Source organism: Carya illinoinensis, chromosome 15 (assembly GCF_018687715.1).
Source record: "Carya illinoinensis cultivar Pawnee chromosome 15, C.illinoinensisPawnee_v1, whole genome shotgun sequence".
Taxonomy (NCBI): Eukaryota; Viridiplantae; Streptophyta; class Magnoliopsida; order Fagales; family Juglandaceae; genus Carya; species Carya illinoinensis.
In genome coordinates this window covers 10,773,205-10,776,666 of record NC_056766.1, presented here as the reverse complement: position 1 = coordinate 10,776,666, position 3,462 = coordinate 10,773,205, and the positions used below count along the sequence as shown (strand labels likewise).

Genomic DNA, 3,462 nt, shown 5'->3' with positions numbered 1-3,462 from the left:
GTTGGCATTGCAGCAAGGACATGCGTATTTTCCTTTTGTTGACAAGCCAGAAAGATTCCCATATGCTGGAAGTCATTAATTGTCCACAATAAAGCAGCATGCAGCATGAACGTTTCCTTGGTGGAGGCATCATACGTAGGTACCCCATTTTCCCAAAGTTCTCGCAATTCATCGATCAATGGCTGTAAATAAACATCAATGTCATTCCCCGGTGATTTTGGCCCAGGAATAATGAGGGATGTCATAAAAAATTGGTCTTTCATGCATAGCCACGGTGGCAAGTTATATGGGACAAGGATCACTGGCCATATGCTGTAAGGCTTAGCCATGTTATTGAAGGGATTGAAACTGTCACTTGCCAAACCAAGCCTAACATTGCATGCATCGTTAGCGAACCATTATGGTCTGCATCAAATGTCTTCCAAGACTCGGAGTTGGCGGGATGCCTCAAATTATTCTCATCATTAACTCGCTGCTCTTTATGCCATCTCATATCTGCAGCTATCTTTGTAAACAGAAAAAGCCGCTGCAGTCTTGGCTTCAATGGAAAATGCCGCAACACCTTTTGAGGGATCACCCATGTCCCATTTGTAGTTGGCATCCACCTCGAGGCCTTACATATAGGGCATGAATTCAATTCTGAATTTTCCTTCCAGAATAAGATACAGTCATTAGGACATGCATGAATTTTGTGGTACTTGAAGCCCAAACCTCGCTCCAATGATCGTGACTCTTCATAAGAGTGTGGCAACTCAACATTCGGGAAGGCTGACCTCAACAACTCTAGGAGCATATCAAATGACTTAATTGACCAACGGCCAATTGTTTTAATATGTAACAACTTGACAATGAATGACAGTTTCGAGAATTTTGTACAACTATTGAAAAGTGGACGTCGGGCATCCTCTAATAGCTGGTCAAAAGATGACATTGAAAATGATGCAGGTACTGAATCATGCATTGGCATTGGTGTGCTGCTTTGGGGTACATCAACGTTTTTCCCGGCCCATATGTCGTCTAACAAATGGTCCATGTCATCTATGAATTCATCATCATAACTCATCTCGGCGTCTTCATCGTCCATGTTCAAATTCTGGGTTTCCTCTTTACCATGGAAAATCCATTCATTGTAGTTAGGATCAATTCCTTTTATGAACAAGTGACTCTCTACGATCGATAAAGGCAGGAAAAGATTATTACTACATATCCGGCAGGGACACCGAATGCGATCATTTCCCATGGCATGGTTTTGTGCCATTTGGAGAAAATTCCTAACACCTTCGGCATAAGCAGGTGAGCGAAGTCTATTGGACAGATTCATCCAACTTTTGTCCATCTAAAAATAATGAAACAACTACATTAATTGAAAACAACTATCATACTAACATAGCCAAGGGTATCAATGCATCTCACTATCAACTATGCAGAGGAGTAAAGATATTTATTAAATATGGATCATAATTGTTTTAACTAACCAATTGCATGAGTGGGAGAGTGCAGGTAAATGGATGCTGGTGGCCAGCTATTTCAAAATGTTGTTACGTAGGCATCTAGTGCTATATATGGTGTTAAAGGTGAAGTTGGTGGTGACAAGCTTGGATTGCTATTCTTGGGCTTGGGAGAGAAGACGCGTTGAAAATAAATGATAGCAGGTTGTGAGGTGGGATTGCATGGATGTTAATTACACAGGGTTTATTGAGCAATTTACACAGGTATATTGATGGTTGGATGCATTGGAAATCAGTTAATGTAATGGTTTTTAAGTGCCCATAAAATGGGTATAATAACAAATGATGAGAAGAGCATAGCACTAAATGAGAGCACTAGTCAGTCTTTCAAGAGTAGCAATCGACATTATTGAATGCATAGAATTCACTTACATTAGTTAGTAATAGAGAGAGAGAGGGGGGGGGGGAGAGAGAGAGAGAGAGAGAGAGAGAGAGAGAGAGAGAGAGAGAGAGAATTTATAGGAACACACAAATAGGTCAAAAGAAGAACATATAAATAAATGAAAACATCTTCAATAAACAAGATGATCATGGACAGATTTAGTTCATAAGGTTAGGCTAGGAGCTGTGGGTGTAATTCTATATATGGTTTGAACACAGGTACTTGATACATGCATGCTTTTTCCAACCTCCCACTGGAATCTACTGTGTTTGCTTTAAATTTTAATTAACACAGATGTTTAATTACTTAATTATTCTTTTCATGTCTGAAAATTCCTTGGTAAATAGGTATAGCAGTGGTAATGCTAGCTGCCTCTCTCATGGCATTTCTTTCACATTAATAGTTTTCAATTTGAATGTTGATATTGAGACCAAATTCATTTTATTGAGCTTGAAATGACTCTACCTGTGGCATTCTTGCAAGTACTGCAGTTGTTGCCCCAAGGCTACTGCCTCCCTACCCCAAAAACTATCATGCATGTAGTAGATATATATTAGTCTATGGAATATGGATCATAATGAATATCGTTTGACTTTTAAGTCATGTACTAAGAGTACTGCATGACTAAATATACATTTTCTTTTATTCTTTATTTAGAAGATGGCATGAAGGATGCATGACTAAATCATTTAAAAACTCTCATGAATACTCATGTATAAGCATATATAGCAGTTAATTAATATATGAGATCAAATGCTACAGCTATAAAAATAAACTCACAAACTGATGTAATTTCATATGATACATGTTAAATTTACTTTGCAAAAAAAGTGGCTTTATGATTTAACACATTTGATCAAACCACTTCAATTTGTGAGTTTAATTTTATAGTATATCTTTATGACTGACGCATTTCTCCTTATTATATATATACACATTATTAATTAACTATATTAGTTAAACTTAATATTTGAGTATATGGGATCTATATATGAATTATGAATGGCTGGCATTGAAAGTGAGTTAAAAGCACATAACATGCATGCAAGGTAATTAATTATAACCTGCAGTACCAGATCGATGCCTATTCACGAGTTAATTACTTTATCGTCGGTTTGTTGCTTTAATTTTATATTGAAGTCATGGATAAAACATGATATATAATGGTGTTCATATGCCTGATCTATTTTTAATTGAAGTATGAACTTGTGGCGCTATCCATATGCATGTGTGAGGCATGATCAATAATTACCTTGACATCTATATTAGCAGGCCGACTGTACTGCTTGTCTAATTTCTCTTTTTCTTTGTTGTAACGCTCGACAACAGATTTCATGCTGATAATACTGATGGGTAGCATTATCATCATGATCAACATCAAAGTATATATATAACCTCCTACAACCGATAACAGATCAGAAAAAATAAAATATATATATTTTTATTTTTTCTGAAACTTAACTTATTATTATTATTTTTTTAATTCCCAGATAAGGTTGGAAAATGTCACCCAATTTTGCCACACAAAAAGCATGGTGACAGTTAATGGGATGTTCCCCGGGCCTCAAGTTT

At 36.7% G+C, this 3,462-nt stretch overlaps 1 protein-coding gene across 1 annotated transcript; it reads right to left on the bottom strand.

The window, feature by feature from the left end:
- Positions 1–298: 298 nt before the first annotated feature.
- Positions 299–1,336, bottom strand: LOC122296653. The gene has a single exon (XM_043106456.1). It carries the CDS (start codon positions 1,334–1,336, stop codon positions 299–301), a length of 1,038 nt encoding a protein of 345 aa, XP_042962390.1.
- Positions 1,337–3,462: the final 2,126 nt, after the last annotated feature.